Below are 20,071 nucleotides of genomic sequence, written 5' to 3' on the forward strand. Positions count from 1 at the left end.
TTTTAGGACATGTCAAGCCCCTCACCTTTTTACATATTGCTCCTTTTGCCTGAATTATTCTTTTAATTACCCCACACCCTTCTCCTGGCTAACTCCAATTTATCATTCAGGTCTCAGCTTAAATATTACTTCCTTGACAATCCTCTCTCACCCTCATCTCTGCTCCAGCCTAGATTGCCCCTTATAGCACCCTTTACTGCTTCTTCATAGCAATTGACACAATTGTAATTATGTAACTCTCAGTGTGATTTTTTGTTTGTTTAATGTTGGTCTTCCTGGATAATCTGTATATTCCTTTGAGATCAGGGGCCATGCCTATTTTTGAATGAATGAGCTATTAATAAACAATTAATGTAAATTAATTTAGAGTTTCACTGGGTATCTTAAAATCAATTGTATGCAGTTACCAAAATAGCCACACAGTGTCACTAAAGTTTTAGCCCTTTGGGTGAAAAGTGAATAATTTGGTATGAAATTACTGTCCTGAAATATTCTGACTTGTTTTCTAGGATTTTATAAAAATTTTATCATGTATTTGATTTTATGTATATACATATACACACACACACACACACACACACACACGCATATATATAATGTTCTATTACTCTTTTAAGCAGAGAGAATGTTTATACTAGCATAAATGTAGGGAGGGTAATGGTTTTATGGATGTATTTTATCAGGCTTTCAATGTTTATTTTAAAAGATTTGTTTCAAAAGGCACTTTTTTTTAGATACTTGTGGCATATTTAATTTTTAGTGATTATGAATTATTTTGTATATTTTTTGCCTCCTAAACCAGGGTATACTTTTTAAAGAATTAGGATAGTTATCTTATTTTTTTGTATCCCTTCCCACCATAGCAGAGTCCTGTGTAATAGGCACTCATGTGAATTAATGAATATTTAGTATTCCTTTTCTTGTTCTGAATATTATTTTTCTACCCAAATCTTTGAAATTTCTCTAAAATAATATTTTTAATTAACCTCCATTGAAAATAACAATAATGTAAGTGCAAATATCTAATAACAATAGTTTTCTTTTCTCTTGAAGCTACACATGGCAGTACTTACAGTAAGTACACATTTAAAGACCCAAGCCTCTGTATGTACTTCATTGTATTGGGAACTGAGAAATTAAAACAGCACCCTTTCCCTCCCTGCTCCTGCATTTCTTTATCTGTCCTATGACATTTTGGAATAAAAATAAATAGGATCTATTAGAAGTTTTAATAAAAGATTAAAAATGATATATTTCTTCAGTATATTATGATTTATGAGAAAATTTATAGGATATACTTAACTGCTTAATCTATTGGGTCTTAGGGTTTCATTTTTCGAGTTACTCTATAAACTTTTTGTTTTTGAAGTTTTGTAGACTTACCTTGGGGTATAACAGATGTTGTATATCATTAAGAATAGAAAGAAAATGAGAAGATACCATTGAGAGTCTTAGATGAATGATTTATGTAAAAATTTTAAGCCATAACAAATTATTTAGAATTTATTTGTATCTCAGTCACAATAGTGGTAAATACTTGGTTATCAATTTCCTTATATTCAGTATTCACAAAATTGGACTCTTTACATAGAAATGTATTCTGTGAGAAGTAATCTAATAAATTTCAGAAATTAAATGTTTATGTTTTGTTTTTTCTTAAACAGCTTTACACAAATCCCAAGGAACCTGAGGTAAGAAGACACACATAGAGGGGTGACAATGTGATTGGGAAAGCCACATGGACCACACTCCCCTTTGTCCAGTGTATGGATGGATGAGTAGAAAAATGGGGGCAAAAAAAAAAAAAGCACCCAGTGTTCTTTTTTACTTTAATTGTTCTTTTTCACTTTAATTTTTATTCTTATTTTTTTGCGTGTGGTAAAGAAAATGTTCAAAAATTAATTTTGGTGATGAACACACAGCTATATAATGGTACTGTGAACAATTGAATGTATGCTTTGTATGACTGCATGGTCTGTGAATATATCTCAATAAAAATGAGTTAAAAAAAAAGAAAACACACATAGAAGTGGGCAGTATATGTATATTAAATTTAAATACATTTACCTGAGCAGATGCTATAGATTATGTTTACCAGCAGAGTAACTCATAGTGAGTGTTTTCATTGTGTTTTATTATTAATTTGATAAATGCTTGATAAGGAGATTTTTTTAAACTACCTATGGATGCTGGAGAAAGACACTGAGTAGAACGTCTTCCTTTCTAATTTGGATGTCTCTTATTTCTTTCTCTTTCCTAATTGCTCTGGCTAGAACTTCCAGTGCAATGTTAAATAATAATGGTGACTGGGCATCCTTGTGTTGCTCCTGATCTGAGAGGGAAAGCTTTCCATCTTTTACCATTGAGTATGATGTTAGCTCCAGATATTTCCTGCATCCCCTTTATCATGTTGAGGAAGTTTCCTTGTATTCCTAGTTTTGTAAGTGTTTTTTTCAAAAAGAGGTGCTGGATTTTGTCAAATGCCTTTTCTGCATCAATTGAGATGATCATGTGGTTTTCTTCCTTCATTCTGTTGATGTAGTGTATTACACTAATTGATTTTCTTATGCTGAACCATCCTTGCATACCTGGGATAAATCCCGCTTGACCTTGGTGTGTAATTCTTTTACCTAATACTTTTCAGAGTATAAACCCCAGGAATGAACAAGACAGACAAGGTCCCTGACTCTCTTGAAGCTTACATTCTTGTGAGGGAGGATAAGCAATAAACAAGTAAATAAAAATTAGCAAAACTGTGTCATTTAATCATAATGCTATAAAGAAAATATGCTAGAGAATGCTGTGGTGGGAAGTGGAGGAGGAGGCATTAGATGGTTGTGGTTGATTAGGCAGTCCATGGAAGGCCTCTGTGAGGAGCTTGTTTTTCAGCTGAGACTGAATAACCCAAAGGAGTCAGTTATGTGACTAGCAGGATAAAAATAGTAGTTAACATTACAGGTGCTGGAGTCAAATCTCAGTTCTGCCACTTATCAATTTTATTAATTAAATAAGGATGTTGGCCATATATGAATTAATAGATATAATGTATTTAGAGAAGTTCCTGGCCCAGTAAGTTGTTAGCTATTATCATTATCATCATCAACTGGAGACAGCATCTTCTAGACAGAGAGTACAGCTTTGCATAGGCCCTATGACAGGAAGGAATCTTGCATGTTCGTGGACAGATAAGGGTGCATGAGCCTATAGCCTGGTGAGTGGGAGGGAAAGTGTGGCAGGAAATGAGGTCAGAGAGATAGGCAAGAGACAGATGAGTATTGCCCTGTGAGCCAAGGCAACTTGTGGGTTTTATTCTAAGGGCAATCAATGAGAAGCCATTGGAAGGCTTTGATCAAGGGAGTGACATGATCTGAACTTTATTTTCAAAAGATCTTTTTGGAAACAGAGAGTGAATTATAGGAAGAGCAGTTTGGAGGTTTTTGCAGTAATCCAGAAGAGAGACGGTGGTGACTTGGATAGGGTGATAGCAATGAAGACGAAGAGAAGTGTATGTATTTGGAACATGCTTTGGAGATAGACCTGAAAAGTCATGCCAGTGGATTGGAATGTGGAGGAGAAGGAAAGGCTATGTGCTGCTTTTGCTTTTGTGTGTGAGTATAGTCAGTACAATGAATAAAAGCTATTGAGGAGCAGTTTAAAGGCTCATTTTTGTTAGGCAACACACAAATCTGAAAAGTGGGAATATGTCTTATGACGTGTTTAGAAGAGACTAGTGCTTACTGGAAAGATGCCTTCCTTGATTAATGAGAATCAGATTGAAGTTATTAAAGATTAGCATCTTCTGTGAAACAATTACAAACCTCTTCTATTAGTTGTTTTCAGGAACCAAATAATAAAAGTGTTATTAAAATAATTTATCAACCACTAGAGGATCTAACTCTTGATATAATTTAGAGAAATAAAATATAGCTTAAAGCATCAAACAGCTAGAGTTGATGGAGCCATGGCAGGGCAGGAAGAACAGGCATTGTTTGCTTGACAGGGCAATTACATCCAGCATTGGCTGAGAGAGGACAATGTATATCTACCTATGACTTAGGTGAGCCTGTTGCTCTAGGCACCCACTTGCACGTCTAATCTCACATGCCTCTTCTATTGTCCTCACAAAGCAGCCTTCTGAACTTGGTTTGATTTCTCCAATAGTTTGTCTTGCTAGAAAAATGTATTTCTTTTTTAAAATTAACACCCTTACATATCAGTCTCCTTAGAATTTAAACAGCTTGAACCAATTTCCACACAACCTGCTCACCTGCAATTAAATTGTATATTAAGATTTAAGATCAGCAGAGCTGGAAGACCAAATCTTGGAGTATAGAAAAGTAACAGGAACACTGAGTCTTTTTCTGATCAATCTAACATCCTCATTCTCACTCTGTCAAGGGCCAAATACTGAACCAGATCAATCAGTGGCATTTTTGTGTTCTGACTTAAACTTGTACCTATTACCTGTCTTTAGCACCTTCTTCCAAACTGTACAGTTTGCTTCAACTATTAAACAGTCATTTAAAATTTAAAAAAAAAGGTGTGGCATATGTCTCTCTCATGAAGAAGTTTGTTTCTCTTTATTTCTAGCTTTCTTAACAGTGAGGAAGGCAGACAGCAGAGTAGTGTCTAAGTTTTTAGTGCAAGATCAAATAAAGAAGATCTAATATCATAGATTCTGGTTATTTTTCTAATTTTCTAGTTTGTCTTATTTTCTTATTGCCATTCCAGTCCTCTCTGAATTATTGCAATAGCCTCTTAATTGCATTCATAGTTTCCACTTCTTCCTCTCTGTAGTCCGTTTTCTTAAATTAGCCAAGGTAATTTTTTTAAAAATGCAAGTCACTCCCATGCTGAAAACTTTCAGTGGTTGTTTAGTTTACTTAGAATAAAATCCAGGTTCCTTGCCATGGCCAAAGGCCTCATGACTTCTTCTACAACTTCACCTCCAGCACTACCCTCTTGCTCACTAATCTCCACCCACTTGGCCTCCTCTCTGATCCTGGATCAGGCCAACTCTTTCCCACTTTAGAGCCTTTGCATTGCTGTTCCCTCTGTCTGAGTTTTCCCTTCCCACACTGCCCCACTCCCTGGGATCTGCACATGGCTGCCTCTTGTTACCAAGGCTCAGCTCAAACACCCCCTTTTCAACGTGGCCTTCCTGACCCTTCCAAACCAAATCAGTACCCCTCTTCTTCATGCAGTCTTTATTGCAGCATCTGTGATATCACTATCACTTATCACATCACTATCCAAAATTATTTTATTTTGTTGTTTCCTTATTTACTAACTATCTCCTCTAGCTGCATGTTCCAGAAATGCAGGGACCTTTTCTGTGACATTCACTACTGTGGCTCTAGTACCTGGTACACAGTAGGTGTTCCATAAATATTTGTTGTATGAATGAATGGATTCTCAACTGGTTCTACACATATTACCTCTGTCTGATCTGATGCTAGACTCTGTGCCTTAATTCTCCAGCTAGGTAATGGTAATTATAGTATTTCCTGACTAACTCATTTTTAGCATGGAGAGAAAATTAAGTTATTTTTATATTTGGAAATATTCCTGAATGATGTAATCATGTGAAACAAACAGGTATGTAGGAAGTGTAGTAGATATACAATGAAAATATTCCTTACTTATTATCAACTGAGATTCTGGACTTCTTTAAAATAATTTTTTTCTCTATTTCCTTAATGTTTCTAGAAAGTGACTGAGATATATCAGTTCAAATTCAAATACACAAAAGAAGGAGCCACTGTGGATTTTGACAGGTAGAATCTAATTGTTTAATGAACATGATAAGTTTATAGAGTTGAGATAAACATAAACTTCTTGAAGCCAGAGATACATCTTATACATTAAAAGAATGTCACTTTCCCCACCAACCCATAAAAAGCCAGTATTATAAAAGTGGACTGTAATTATTGTTTAAATATCTGAAATCCACAGATGAAGCTGGTGGGAATAGAGCCATCCTTTCCTTCTTTACTTCTTCTCAAAGAAGGGTCCAAGGCAGTTAAATTTAGTGGTTAAGAGCTCTAACTCCCAAAGCAGAAAGACCTAGCTATGAACACGGGCTCTGATTATTAATGGTCATATACCTTTGAACAGGTTACTCAGCCTCCCTAAATATGAGTGTTGTCTTCTGCACAGTGGAACTAATAATAATCTATCTGCTTTAGGTTTTTGTGACTATTAAATTATTGTGCAAGTGTAAAGCTTTGCCCATCCCTGGCACATAGTAAACACTCAATAAATGGTACCTAGTGATAGTGGTGATGATGGTTGTGGTCCTTGGTGGCAACGGTGGTTGGTAGGTAGCACAGCTGTAGGAATTATATTAATAAAGAGGTCTATATGGTATTGAGCTATAAGGTTCTATCTGTTCTCTAATCCAAAGATTCTCAATTGCTATGCAAAATATTGATCTCTCAGCCCTCAATATAGCCAGACAGTGCCTGAAGTAGATGAAACCCCAGACTATTTGTCTATAGACATAAGCATTCTCATCTGCTTACCCCAGCACGTCATACAGATATCATTTTCTATGTGTGTATCATTGTGTGGAGAAGACCAGTAGGCACTGCATTTTCCTACCAAGTCTAAAATTCTGAATTTTAGATATACTAATAGGTTAAATAGCAAAGACAAGGACATTTGCAGATGAAGACGTTTTATTGAGGAGCAATATTTATTCCTCTCCTAGTAGCTTTTGGATTTGGTTACCAGAGCAGCCAGAAGGCATAGAGAGCTAAGTATAGCTGATGAGAAGGAATAGAAGTGGAGAGGGAAGAGATAGTGAAAAGCCCTGGGTAGAGAAGGCTGCAAGTCAGGGGGACAAGTACCACTGCAAGGAATGGCTAAAGAGAAATGTGGCCTGATACTCCTTTTTCTCTATTAGCTCTGTCTCACCACATACTGTGAGTTTGAGGATTACTCTCCAAGATTCACTTCCTTAACTTATCCTCTCATTTGTAAAACTTATAGACAGCACTAGGATGTAAAGAGGAAGTGAATTCCAGAAAAAGAATTACGATATTAACCATGATTAGGTAATATTTTTAAAACATTTGACAGATTATACAGCACTTTTCATATAAATGAGCTCACATAAACCAGTTACATTTTACTCTCTGAAATTCAAACATAAGTACTGAAGACAAGACTACAAGATTAATTTCTTTTGTTATGAAGGCACATATGCCAAGAGGTAAACGGTAAAACAAAAATGGCCAAGTCTTTCAGGTATTAAGGAGGAGAGAAGGTAGTGCATTTTACTACTTTCCTAGAAACCAAAAGTAGTCATTTGTTTAAACGGTTGTTCACACAAATTACCTTTTCAACTCTCCATAGTAAAGATAATTTCTCTTTTAGAAGACTGCAAGGAAATTCTGAATATGATTTTACTGATGTATACTGAAGGCTCCTATGAGCTACATGGATATAGTCCTTTGCTCTGGTTACCTATGTTCAAATTGGTTAAAAATAAAACTTTAATTTAAGATGTTCAAAACAGAAAAAAAGAGCTAATATATTCACTTAACAAATGCTTGTTTTGTGACTTTACACTACTTCCAAAGATCAGTTAGAGGAAAACCCAACAGTTCAATTATTTAGGATTATTTTTCAGTATTGAGTATTTACTATGTACAAGGCATTGTGTAGATTTATTGCTGTCATAGTCCTTCCTGGAAATTACTCAAATGTGAGACTAATTGGAGAAGAAAACCATGGAGAGAAATGATAGATTTTTTTAGAGTTGAAAGATAATTTAATCCACTTTGTTCATTCATTAATTGGTTTTAAAAATGTTTATTGAGTACTTACTATAGCTGGACACCAAACTAGGTACTGTGGGGATGAAACATGCAGTGACTCACAGTCTAATGAAGGTCAGACAAACAGTTATCCTGAGAGGTAAAGTGTGGGACTTATCAGGGAAGTCTTCCTTGAAGAGCTGACACATGAGCTAGGATGAATGCAGGAGAATCAGGAAGAGAAGTGGGAAAAGCACACTCCAAGCAAAGTAAACAGCATATGAAAATGTTCATGGGTGACAGGGGAGTGAATCTCCCTGGCAACGTGGAATATGACTCCCGGGGAGGAATGTAGACCCGGCATCGTGGGACGCAGAACATCTTCTTGACCAAAAGGGGGATGTGAAAGGAAATGAAATAAGCTTCAGTGGCAGAGAGATTCCAAAAGGAGCCGAGAGGTCACTCTGGTGGGCACTCTTACACACACTTTAGACAACCCTTTTTAGGTTCTAAAGAATTGGGGTAGCTGGTGGTGGATACCTGAAACTATCAAACTACAACCCAGAACCCATGAATCTCGAAGACAGTTGTATAAAAATGTAGCTTATGAGGGGTGACAATGGGATTGGGAAAGCCATAAGGACCACACTCCACTTTGTCTAGTTTATGGATGGATGAGTAGAAAAATAGGGGAAGGAAACAAACAGACAAAGGTACCCAGTGTTCTTTTTTACTTCAATTGTTCTTTTTCACTCTAATTATTATTCTTGTTATTTTTGTGTGTGTGCTAATGAAGGTGTCAGGGATTGATTTAGGTGATGAATGTACAACTATGTAATGGTACTGTAAACAATCGAAAGTACGATTTGTTTTGTATGACTGCGTGGTATGTGAATATATCTCAAATAAAATGAAGATTAAAAAAAAAATGTTCATGGGTGAGAGGAAACTGGGTAGTAGCTACAGATGAGGGAGGAGGTTAATGTCAGGCTAATCATGAAGGGCAGTGCACACCTAGCTTCTCAAGTTTGATATGAAAGGGGACAAAGGTAATAGAAGAATATTAAGCAGGGATGTGACATGAGCAGATTTTCCTATTATTTTTTAATCCTATTATTTTGGCAATGGTGTAGAAAATGTTTTGCTGTGGATAAGAAGGAAAGCAAGAAGAACAGTTAGCCATTGTGGTAATCCATGTAAGAAATGAGAGCCCACCTTTGAGAGATAACCAGATGGAAGAAAAGCCCAGAACTGGTTATCGATTTTATATTTGGGGAGGTGTAGAAACGTGTTTAAGCTTATCTCACAAATGAGTCAAGTGGCCAAGAGTGTCTACGAGAGTGTCTATGTGACTTGATCGAGGTCATTCAGCTAGTTTAGCAGCAGAACCCATATTAGATGCCAACCCTCCTGATTCCAAAACCATTGTTCTCACTATTATAGCATATAGTTATTTGTAAATCAAAACTTTTAAAAAATCAGGTCACATTTAAAATGCTTTCGAGGAAATTGCCACGTAAGCAATCCTTATACACACCGCAAAAAGTACAATCGCTTTCCTAATTTACATTCTAAAAAGTCTCAAAAGGTGCTGATGTTAAGTGTGTTTATTTGATCAGTCAGAAGTTTTGTTCTTTTTGGAATAATTATTAATTTTTTATAAGACTGAAAAGTATGCTGCTTCTTAATGTGATTGCAGCAGCAGTACAAGCTTCAAAAGTGAGACAAACAGTGAAGATATTAAGAAAGCCAGTGTTCTCCTGATCCGTAAATTGTATATACTTATGCAGAACCTTGGACCTCTTCCTAATGATGTTATACTCACTATGAAACTCCACTACTATAATGAGGGTAAGTGGAGATCTCTAGTCAAATTCCTTCTTAAGTGCTAAACAAGTGTTTTATATAAACAGAAGGATTTTGCAAGCATCTGATAGAGATGTCTGTTGCTACACTTGAAAGATTAATCTTACTTGTTCTATTGAAGCTCACGTTCTTTCATGGCTTTCTGCCCTTTTCATTTTGCAGTGACCCCATATGATTACCAACCCCCTGGTTTTAAAGAAGGGGTGAACTCACACTTCTTGCTGTTTGAGGGGGAGCCTGTCAACCTGCAAGTGGGATTGGTCTCCACTGGTTTTCATAACATGAAAGTAAAAGTCACGACCGAGGCCACCAGAGTGTCTGATCTGGAGAACAATCTCTTTCAGGAGAACAGCACAACTGAGATTGCCCATCAGGGTCTAGACTGCGATGAGGAAGAAGAGGAATGCAACAATCAGGTAAGGCAAAGCTTTAGTGATTTTCCCTTGCTTCAGTTGAACACAGTAGACATTTTTTGGCTCCTATACAGTCATCTCACAATAACCGGGTCCAGTGGAATGGGCCAGTTATAAAAACTAAAGCAAAACTAGCACCTGACCTTGAAGAGCTTTTAGTCTAAAAAATTATTGTCTTCAAGAAGGAAATATTCTTTGTCAAAAGAGATTATCCATGACTAGGAGGAAAAAAAAGACTTTCTAATATACTTTTTTTTTTATTAAAGGGACCCATCAGTTTAGAAAAATTATGGGTCTTTCTTTCATTTATAGGTAATGTATTTTTAGGATTACAATAATACTGTAGCTGTATATTCATATTTACCTGGAAATATAAATCAGCCCTTGATGATTGGGGTAATTGGGTTTAAGGAGGTAGAGTGAGAAAAAGGTCATGAATAAACTCAAATTATACTGAAAACAAAATGATAGTCAAGTCTGGGTGATGTAGAGAGAGACAAGCTTTGGGACTAGCTCACTGGGGAAAGCCTAAGGTCTGGAGGGTGTTGGAGCCAATGGAGCAAAGCAGGCAGGCTCTGAGTCATTTGACTTTCCACTTCCTCCAGTGGAGACTTGGAGTTGAATGGGGCCCCACAGTGCCCTAGCTAATCCACACTCTTAACTGACTCTTGCTTGGATAACAATGCTTACTATATGGCCAACCTGGTATTAAAGGTTCTAAATTAGACAGAAAGAATTTTCAGACTATTACGCTTAGGGAGAAGGGATGCTATAAAATCATTTCAGGAGACATTTTAATATTAGGATGATAATTTGCTTGCTTGAGATAGTTTGAGTCCTACTTAAAGATAGATGAATGTGTTAGGTCACTTCTAAAGGTTCCCCTTCTAGTTCTTTAATTCTGTGTTATATTCAATACATCGAAAAGAGATCCTAGTCTTAATTAAATTTAATATAAATACATAAACAGACAACAGTTTTCATTTTTATAATAATTATTTTCACAATGTCAGGCATGATAATGGCTTTTGGTACAACTTCTCATTTTGCTCAAGGAAGAGCGAGATAAAACACAGCAAGATTGAAGTAGGAAAAGAATGAGCATGTTTCAACTGGATTTTTATCTTTTAAAAATTTAATTAATTTCTTTCTCTTTTACTAACTGAAATGAAAGCAGGACAACCTGGGAAAGGATCGTTCAATTGATAGATTAAATAAGACATGTAATAACACTTCCCAAGGGTACATTTAGTAGAAAGTATATGTACAAAGATCTGAAATTTGTCGTAAACTCAGTTGATTCAAGTCCCTTGCTCAATATTATGAGAAAATTTAGTTAAGTCTAGTGAAGTGCTTACTGATGTTTTCCCACTAAGGATTCCTGTTATTTTCCTTCATAGAATACACACACACACTCAAGCACACACATAGATTCATCCATAAATGTATATATACATGTATGTACATATGTAGAATCCTTACTTTATAGATTTTAAAACTTATTTCATTTTGAAATATATCATGCATTCAGCAGAATATATATAAATAATACATATAGTTAAAAAATAATAAGAACAAATGAATTGGAATATCTAGTGGTAAATACTTGAAACTATCAAACTACAACCCAGAACCCATGAATCTTGAAGACGATTGTATAAAAATGCACCTTATGAGAAGTGACAGTGTGATTGGGAAAGCCATATGGACCACACTCCCCTTTGTCCAGTGTATGGATAAATGAGTAGAAAAATGGGGGCAAAAAAAAAAAGGGACCCAGTATTCTTTTTTGCTTTAATTTTGGTGATGAATGCACAACTATATAATGGTACTGTGAATAACTGAATGTATGCTTTTTATGACTGCATGGTATGTGAATATATCTCAATAAAAATGAATTAAAAAAAAATAAGAAGAAGAACATCCATTCAGGTTAAGAAGTAAAACATAGTGAGATTTTGCCATATTAAGTGTTGTTATTGACCATTCTCACAACTTATTTATCCATTCTACTGTTGATGGGCATTTGAATAATTTCAATTTGGGGGCTCTCATTGAACAGTTCTGCCTTGAACATTCTGGAACATGTTTAGTAGTAAAATATATACATTTTTGTTGGGAATATACATAGGAGTAGAATTGCTAGGTCAAAAGGTATGCATACATTCAGCTTTAGTAGATACTGCAGAACAGTTTCCAAAGAGGTTTTACCAATTTAACTCCATTAATAATGTGTGACAATATATGATTTGTGGTTGCTCCACATCCTCACCAGCCCTTGGCATTTTCCATCTTTTTATTTTAGCCATTCTGGTGGGTATGTAATGGTATGTCAGTGTGGTTTTAATTTGCATTTCCCTGATGACTGATGAAGATGAGCACCTTTTCATATATTTATTGGCCATGTTGGATATTCTCTTTAATGAATGTTCTGCTTGCTAAAGCTGCCATTACGCAAAATACCAGAAATGGATTGACTTTTATAAAGGGGATTTATTAGGTTACAAATTTACAGTTCTAAGGCCATAAAAGTGTCCAAACTAAGACATCAACAAGAGTATACCTTCACTGAAAGAAGGCCAATGGTGTCCGGAATACCTCTGTCAGCTGGGAAGGCATGTAACTGGCATCTACTGGTCCTTTGCTCCTGGGTTGTGTTTCAAAATGGCTTTCTCCAAAATGTCTCTGGGTTTCTGTCTCTCTTAGCTTCTCTCAGCTCACTGCTTGGTTCTCCTGGGGCATTTCTTTCTAAGCACCTGGGAATCCTCTCTTAGCTTCTCTGGAGCAGACTCTGGGCTTCATCTCTTAGCTTAGCATCTCCAAACTCCTTCTGTCTGCATCTCCCAGTGTCTCCTAGTGTCAGGGTCTGTCGGCTCTTAGCTTCTCCTAGGGGCAAATTCTGGATTAAATATCTTAGTTTCTCTCTAAAATGTCTCTCCCAGCTTCTCGGAGCTCCTTCTCTCCCTTAGCTCTCTAAAAGGACTCCAGTAATCTAATTAAGACCCACCTGGAATTGGCGGGGTCACACCTCCATGGAAATATTATAATCAAAGTTCCCACCCACAATTGGGTGGGTTACATCTCCATGGAAACAACCTAATCAGAAGGTCCCACCCTAATCAAAAGATTGATAAGTCCGCACCCCACGAGAGTGCATTAAAGAACATGGCTTTTGTGGAGGACATAATAGATTCAAACCAGCACAATGAAGTGTCTAAGTTGCTTGCCCTTTTTTTCCTACTGGGTTGTCTTTCTTTCTTATTGATTTTTAGGAGTGCTTTATATATTTTTTGTGTAAGTACTGTGTCATAAATATTTATTGTGAATCTCTTCTTCCACTTTATGAGTTGCCTTTTTACTCTCTTGATGTGCCTTGATGAAAAGCTTTCTTAATTTTAATATAGTCCAATTTATCAATCTTTTCAACTATATTTGGCAGTTTTTGGTATTGTTTAAGAAATTTTTTTCTCCTCCAAAACTTACACAGATAAATTCTTTATGTCTTTTCTTTAAAAGGGGGAAATAACTTCAGAAACAAAAGATTTTTAAAATTTTAAGGACCTCTGTGAATAACTTCATACCAAAAAATATGAATATCTATCCCCCAAATCTTCAGCTATTCATATTTTTGGTATGAAATTATTGATGGAGATCTCATCATTTAAAAAAATCTCTTGTTTCTGTAGTTATTTCCCTGTTTTTACATTTGGTGGTGTTTGTTTGTGTCCCATTTGTTATTTATGATATTATTTAACAAAAATTAGTATTTTTATTAGTCTTTTCAAAAAGTCAGCTTTTGGTTTTGTTGCTTTTTTTGTTTGTTGTCTATTTCATTGATTTTTTGCATTTATTTTTGCTGCCTTCAAATTTCTCTGTCTCCCAACTCCAAATCTATCTTTCCATCGATCTATCGTGTATCCTACAGGTACTTCAAAGCCAGCATCTCCAAATGGAATTTTAACTTCAGATCAAACATATATTTCTCCCCCTCCCAGATTCTTCCATCACTTTTCCAAACAACTTGACCAGAAATGGGTTCAATTCCTATCTTGCCCTCACTTCCCACATCCTTTGGTTGCCATTTCCAGTCTGTTCTCCCTCTGAAATATTTCAGAAGTCTGTCCCTATTGTCACTCTGCTGGTTCAGGCTGTACTTGTTGCTTTTTTTGTCAATGACAACTGAATCTTCTAACTGAGTCTCCCTGCTGTCAGCATTCCTTTCTAATCTGTCTTCCAGACTGTCACCAGAGTGAGGGTACTAAAACTATGATTATCATTTTGAAATATTTCAAGTTGATTTATTTTGTGCATCTTTATAAAGACGGGAGAATGATACCCAGTAGAAAAAAATTACAGTGGGGTCAAAAGTTGATTTTGGCCTCAAAAGAAGGAAAAACTTTTTCTCAAATTTTTAAAAAATAATATTATAATAATATTAAAGTAATTTAGAAAGAAATGAAAACTTCACTGTCCCATCATCCTCTCATTACTGTTTCCATTTTTATATGTCCCATTCTCTCCAGTCTTTTTACATAGTATACATATTTGTATATTATTTTAATCATGGTATATATATATATATATATATATATATATATATATATATATTTGTTTTACTTTTACACTCAACATTAATTTTTAAAACATGTCCCACATTAATCTTCATATTTCTCATTTATTTTTATTGTGGTAACATATATATAACATAAATTTGCCATTTTAAGTGTATAATTCAGTGGTATTAATTACATTCACAATATTGTGCTACTGTCAACACCATTACCAAAACTTTTCCATCACTCAAACTCTGTATCCAATAAACAATAATTCCCATTCCCTTTCCCCTCAGCAGCTGGTAACCACTATTCTGATTTCTCTTTAAGTTTGTTTCATCTAGGTATTTCATATAAGTGGAATCATACAGTGTTTGTCTTTTTGTGTCTGGCTTATTTCACTTAGCATAATGTTTTCAAGGTTCATCCATGTTGTAGCACTTATCAGCACTTTATTTGTTTTTATGGCTGAATAATATTCCATTCCATATCAAATTTTTTTATCCATTCATCTGTTGATGAATACTTGAGTTGTTTCACCTTTTGGTTATTGTGAATTATGTTGCCATGAACATCATTGTACACATAATATTTTTAACTGGAATGACTATTTGTTTCATCTAGATACTAAACCATTTCTCTACTTTTGAACATTTAGATTAATTCCTGATTTTGCTACTAAAATATGATAGTAAATACCTTTTACTTGTGGAAGATTTTGTCTCCTTATTTTCTAAGGATATATTATCTGGAGTGAAATTTGCAGAGACTGAAAATTTGTATGAATCTTGAATGAGTATTACCAAATTATTTTCCACAAACTTCCAGCTTTTCTACCTCCTCAGGATGAATTTTCTAACAATGACAACTACTTGATAAATCTGGCTGCCTTGTTAAGAGGTGAGCTACTTGTCACCAGCTGGGTTCACATATAGATATATATACTTGGATTCAAGATAGAGTGTAGATGAGATGTAAAAGAAAATCATGATTTAGGGGGAAGGTTGAATTAGATGACCTCTAAGGTCCATTCCAAGCTAAGATTCTAAAATATCTGGGATATTTTTTGAATTCCTATTAAAAGAGTAATATTCTGGTAGGCACTATGAGGAAAACAAAAAACCTAAGATATAGTTTCTGCCCTTGAGAAGTCTGGCTGAAGAGACAACAGCTAACTAATATAATGAAAAATAATACTGGAGAGCATATGAATGATAATAATATTAACAATACTCAGGGCTTTCCATGTATTATCCCTTTTAATCTTCTCAGCTATTGTATTAGGTAGATACTATTCTTATCCTGATTTTACAAATGAGGAAACTGAAACAGAGAGAAATTAGCCCCAAGGCTACATACAAAGGGCTAGAATTCAAACCAAGGCAGTTGGAACTCCAAAGCCAGTGCTTTTAGGATTCAGAAATAAGGATAAATTTGCAGTGTATAAGAAGCCTTCACTGAGTTGGTGATTTTATGGCTGAATCATATTTGGACTGGCAGAGATTAAGGGGGATATCACAGGCAAGTTGGAAAGCATCAGAATTTCTATCCCAATCCTGAACTTTCCACACATTTCCTATATCCTACATGGCTTTGCTGAACTCTCTTCACTCTCGGTAACCCCTAACTCAAAGATTTTTAGAAATTGTTTTTAAAGAACAGAAATTTTCTATTAAAAGAGAAAGTTTACAAAATCTTGATTAAGCAGCTTATACTGCTTTTTTCACCAATGATCCATACTAAAGAACGGATTTAACATGATTATCTTGATGTAAGACTGTTGTAAGATTTAAAAAAAAATGATTGTAATACAATTTAATTTTTTAAATTATTCCTTATCTTGATCACAGAAAAACAAATATAACAAAATTTCTACCAATATTTGAAATTTTTCGAAATTTGTACGATTCACTTCATGGTGTGGTTTTTAATATCTGAGGAACAATGTGAAAGTGAGAATATAATTTGGCAATTGATTCAGTAATGACAAAAGCACACAAATTTGAAATTTAAAAATTCTTAAATTATAAGAACTCTTAAAACCTAATTCCACTAGGAAAATAGGACATGGAACCTCAATAGAGATCCTAGGACAACATAGCAGTTATTTGGCTGTAAAACCCTATCCTGAAAGTGTCCTTAACATTTTATCTAGTACTACAACACCTCAGGCCAGATCTTCATTCCTAATAGGGTTGACTTAGATCTAGGAAGGCCACACAAACACAATGACACCTCACAGTACTTTGGGAATTTGGGGAGGCTGGTTTTCTCTATTGCATTCAACTAGACAGACAGCAGAAGACATACACACTGAAGGCAACTTTCCTTAGAGAGTGACTCCTAGACAGCCTTCCTCAAAGAACTCACCTATATGTTAACAATTAACACACGTTCCGGAGTTGGGTGTGGAATCTTATTAGATTTTATTCTAAGTTTAAATGCTGAAGGAAAAGTTCTTTCTAGGAGAGGTGGTTAACCCAGGCTCCTTAAAAGGCTCGCATAATTACTGACACTTACAGACAGCTGTAAAAAAAAAAAAAAAGAAAGGGGCAGGGTTAATTTTGTCCAGGTCTTCTTTGGCAATTGATGGTTCAGGTTTATTAAGCCATTAGAGCTCTTTGGGAATTATTATTTTTATCATATCATATGGGTCCATGTGCTGTAATTTTCTAATTTTCTAATTTTCTTGGAGCCTTAAAAGTCTTTTCACCTCAATGTTAGAAGGAGTTGCCAGATACTGTACAGATTTTTTCTATGCCTTTCCTTTGTACCTAGGAATCTTGATCCAGAATGTTACATCTTTCTCAATGGTAACACATTAATTTCATTGAAGCATAAATAATTCATACAAATTATGTTTTCTGAGGATGAGCTAAAGGCAGAGAATATTGTTTTCTTAAAAGAGCCACAAGTATTTCTAAAGAATCAGCTCAAAATTTTATTTGGTTTATTTAAAATGGTTTGCTTTTTAAGCATATGTCCAAACGTGCACTCTATATTCCACTGTTTTCCAAGTGTAATCAAAAAATGGTTTGCATTTTTCATGGATTTCTGTGTCTCATTTCAATTTAAAAAGAATATTTTTCAGTAACTATTTTCTTTTCTTATGATGTCCGTAAAAGAATCCATAAAATATAATAAAAATATGGTTAACCTGGATGAATTTTTTTTCTCTCTGATGTCCATTCTCACCCTTTTGTGCTAACACATTTGATTAAAGTGCAATTTTTTTTTTTAAGAAATTAGAATGTAAGGTACATTGATGCCAAAGTAAATGGTGCCATTTAAATGTGTACCAAAAAAACTATATCAGAATTGCTCTGTATTCCAGTAAGAATCTATTTTCTTCCACGAAATTCTGAAGTTTTGCATTTTTGAGGTAGAGTCTGATGATTTTCATAGCATCATATCTCATGAAACACGTGTGCCTTGTTTGATACAATGTAGTGTTGGCAAGAGTATCTCAGATTCTTGGAAATGGAGTTGATTATTGAAAACATTGGAGGAGGAACATTATCTAAAGAAAATACTCAGCCTTCAAAACCACACATCATCCTCTCTTCATCATGAGACTATATAGTCCTTCACTAAGTTTCTTTTAGTCAAATGAGAAAATTTTTTCAATTTATTTTTGTTTTGCATTACAGAATGTAATTGTTCTCCTCTATTAACCATGCAAAGAGGAATGAAGGTTGGTTGAGTTGACTTTCCCATCAGATTTATAACTCATTTCTTTTTTTTATGAATCATTCTACAATGTATCAGAGAATTATTTCCTTCCTGTTTTGAGTGGAAGGAGCCACACTGATGATCTATGCATATTTCACTTGCATAAGAAAAATAAGTATATTGATATATGTTATAGCAGAAGAAAAGTAGAGCATATTGAGTGATTTTAGGTAATAACACTTTGGATGTGACTATTATTAAATCCTAGCATTAAAAGAAATTATTTTTGAAAAAAATGGAGTAAGACTGAGATTATTCTGTTTGGTTAAAAAAAAAAGATGCCTATAATAATACAATGTTATTTTACTAAAGCCAACATAATATTTTAGGCTAGGTTCTATTTAAATTCAGAGTTTTTAAGAATGAAGACTTTATTGAGATGTAGTCAGTCGCATGTTGGGAAAAAAATATAATGTTAATGTTACTTAGTTATCTAGAACTATATTCAGTTGGCTGATTTATCTAATACTGTTATATGTGATTCTAGTTTTCTATTTGAAGCTGAGATGTCTGTTGGTAAATGGATGAGATTATGATTTGTAACAAATCCAGGCATCATGAAAAGAGTCATTCTTTTAGCATATACGTTCAGATCTCAATATTGAAGACCAATCATTCAGACAGTGGTAAAGAAGAGCTAGAAACAGAAGCACAGAATATGCTTTATGGTCCACCACCTCAAGTCTGCTTCTTCCTGTGTGACGGAAGACTCTTCGTCCTTTAATAACCAAATCCAGAACAAACAAGTGTTATAACTAATGGTGCTATTTTGACATTTAAACAAGCCTACGTGAAGCCCATTGAGAAGAAAGTTAAAAATAATATTTTAATAAACTCTAAGTTATCAGCATTTATTCAGTCAACAAATTTATATTGACGCCTACCATGCTTGAGTCACTGCACAAAGGCACAGTGTACACAAAGATAAATAGGCCAAATGCCTGACTCAAAATTGCTTAGAGGAAGTGAAACATAAACAGATAGCTGTTGTATAATAATAATAATAATAATAATAGCCACCATTTATTGATTCCTGTGAAGGGCTTTATATATACACATGGACTCAGTTAATCCCAGCAACAACTTTACATAACATTTTATAGCTGAAGAAAAAGCAGTTTAGAGACACTAAGTAACATGCCCAAGGTTGTCCAACTAGAAAGCAGCAGAATCAGTTTTGAACCTAGATCTCTCTGGCCCCAAAGCTCTTACTCAATCCATTAAACGATACCTTCTTCTATGAAGGATTAATGTGAAAAGTCCCACAAGAGAGGTAAAAACACTGTAATAGAATGATCAAATTCCAATTTCAGCCTGACTTGCCTTCCTGCTGTAAACAACTAGAAAACTTGGCAATGTATATGAAGCAGCTGTTTTCAGACATTAGACAACAGGCAGTGCAGGATTGTAATCTTTGGGAGAAGAAAAACAAGATGAACCTTAATATTGTCGGTTCTGCCTGGAGACATTTTCCAGACCTCCGGCACAGGGAAGAAGAAGCCAAGCAGAGCATAGCTGCCTTGCTGAGTTGAGGAAGCAGAGGTTGGAGTCTGGGGAAGATGATGCACTTGGAATTTGGGGGACAGAGTATCAGAGTATCAAAGGAGAGGGAGTTGGATGAACTCCAGAAATCAGCATAGGGGCTCCCCTGAGTCTAGTTGAATATTCAGCTTCTAATTCATGGGTTGAAACTCCAAAAGGTTGGATGAAGAAAACTGCTGGGGAGCTGTAAGCTAAACAATGC

At 35.1% G+C, this 20,071-nt stretch overlaps 1 protein-coding gene across 4 annotated transcripts in view; it reads left to right on the plus strand.

Moving 5' to 3' along the window:
• HORMAD2 (HORMA domain containing 2) overlaps positions 1-20,071 on the plus strand; it is a 102,527-nt gene that overhangs the window by 36,657 nt on the left and 45,799 nt on the right. For all 4 annotated transcript variants that reach the window (XM_037816988.1, XM_037816986.1, XM_037816987.1 and 1 more), the window contains 5 exons: positions 1,054-1,074; positions 1,665-1,691; positions 5,710-5,777; positions 9,463-9,614; positions 9,792-10,045. In XM_037816988.1, coding sequence (XP_037672916.1) covers positions 1,054-1,074; positions 1,665-1,691; positions 5,710-5,777; positions 9,463-9,614; positions 9,792-10,045 — 522 coding nt within the window. The remainder of the gene's footprint in view (positions 1-1,053; positions 1,075-1,664; positions 1,692-5,709; positions 5,778-9,462; positions 9,615-9,791; positions 10,046-20,071) is intronic.

Source organism: Choloepus didactylus, chromosome 23 (assembly GCF_015220235.1).
Source record: "Choloepus didactylus isolate mChoDid1 chromosome 23, mChoDid1.pri, whole genome shotgun sequence".
NCBI lineage: Eukaryota > Metazoa > Chordata > Mammalia > Pilosa > Megalonychidae > Choloepus > Choloepus didactylus.